The 650-nt window shown below is 62.6% G+C and overlaps 1 protein-coding gene across 1 annotated transcript in view; it reads left to right on the forward strand.

The window, feature by feature from the left end:
• Nucleotides 1-310, forward strand: part of LOC104522863 (homeobox protein aristaless-like 4) — a gene marked incomplete at its 5' end in the record, with an annotated part of 1,858 nt that extends 1,548 nt beyond the window's left edge. The window contains one exon of the mRNA XM_010165268.1: nucleotides 3-310. Coding sequence (XP_010163570.1) covers nucleotides 3-310 — 308 coding nt within the window. The remainder of the gene's footprint in view (nucleotides 1-2) is intronic.
• Between the last annotated feature and the right edge of the window lie 340 nt (nucleotides 311-650).

The raw sequence follows: 650 nt of genomic DNA on the forward strand, positions 1-650 counted from the left end.
CGGGGTCGCCAACACCGGTGCCGCCTCCCCCGGGCCCGCCTGCGTCGTCCCCTGCGAGACAGTGCCCACCTGCATGTCCCCTCACGCTCACCCACACGCGGCCGCCGGCGTCTCCGAATTCCTCGGTGTCTCCGGTCCCGGTAGCCACGTGGGACAGACTCACATGGGTGGCCTCTTTGGCACAGCTGGGATGAGTCCCGGCCTCAATGGTTACGAGCTGAACAACGAGCCGGATCGCAAGACCTCCAGCATCGCTGCCCTGAGGATGAAAGCGAAGGAGCACAGCGCCGCTATCTCCTGGGCGACATGACAGGGCTACAGCCCAAGCGCCCGCCCGCCCGTCAGACACGGAGAGAGGACACGTTGGGGACAAGCCCAATAAATCCATCGGCTTGGGCTCCAGACAGCAGTTGCCTCCTCGGGGATCTGAACGCAGCACTTTTAGCTACCCCTAGGTATATAAAGGACGTACGGTCACGTAAGTGGAGCGTTACCCAGCATGAACGCGGCAGCTCCTGGCTCCCTGGGATCAGGCAGGGAGAGGGAAGCTGTGGAGCAGCACCTCTTCCAGTGACACCTGGGTTGGGATGCGTCCTCATTTCACCACCACCACCTCCCCAATAACCTGGGCATTTCTTCTCCCTGCTCCT

Source organism: Antrostomus carolinensis, unplaced genomic scaffold, assembly GCF_000700745.2.
Source record: "Antrostomus carolinensis isolate BGI_N321 unplaced genomic scaffold, ASM70074v2 scaffold35813, whole genome shotgun sequence".
Classification (NCBI taxonomy): domain Eukaryota; kingdom Metazoa; phylum Chordata; class Aves; order Caprimulgiformes; family Caprimulgidae; genus Antrostomus; species Antrostomus carolinensis.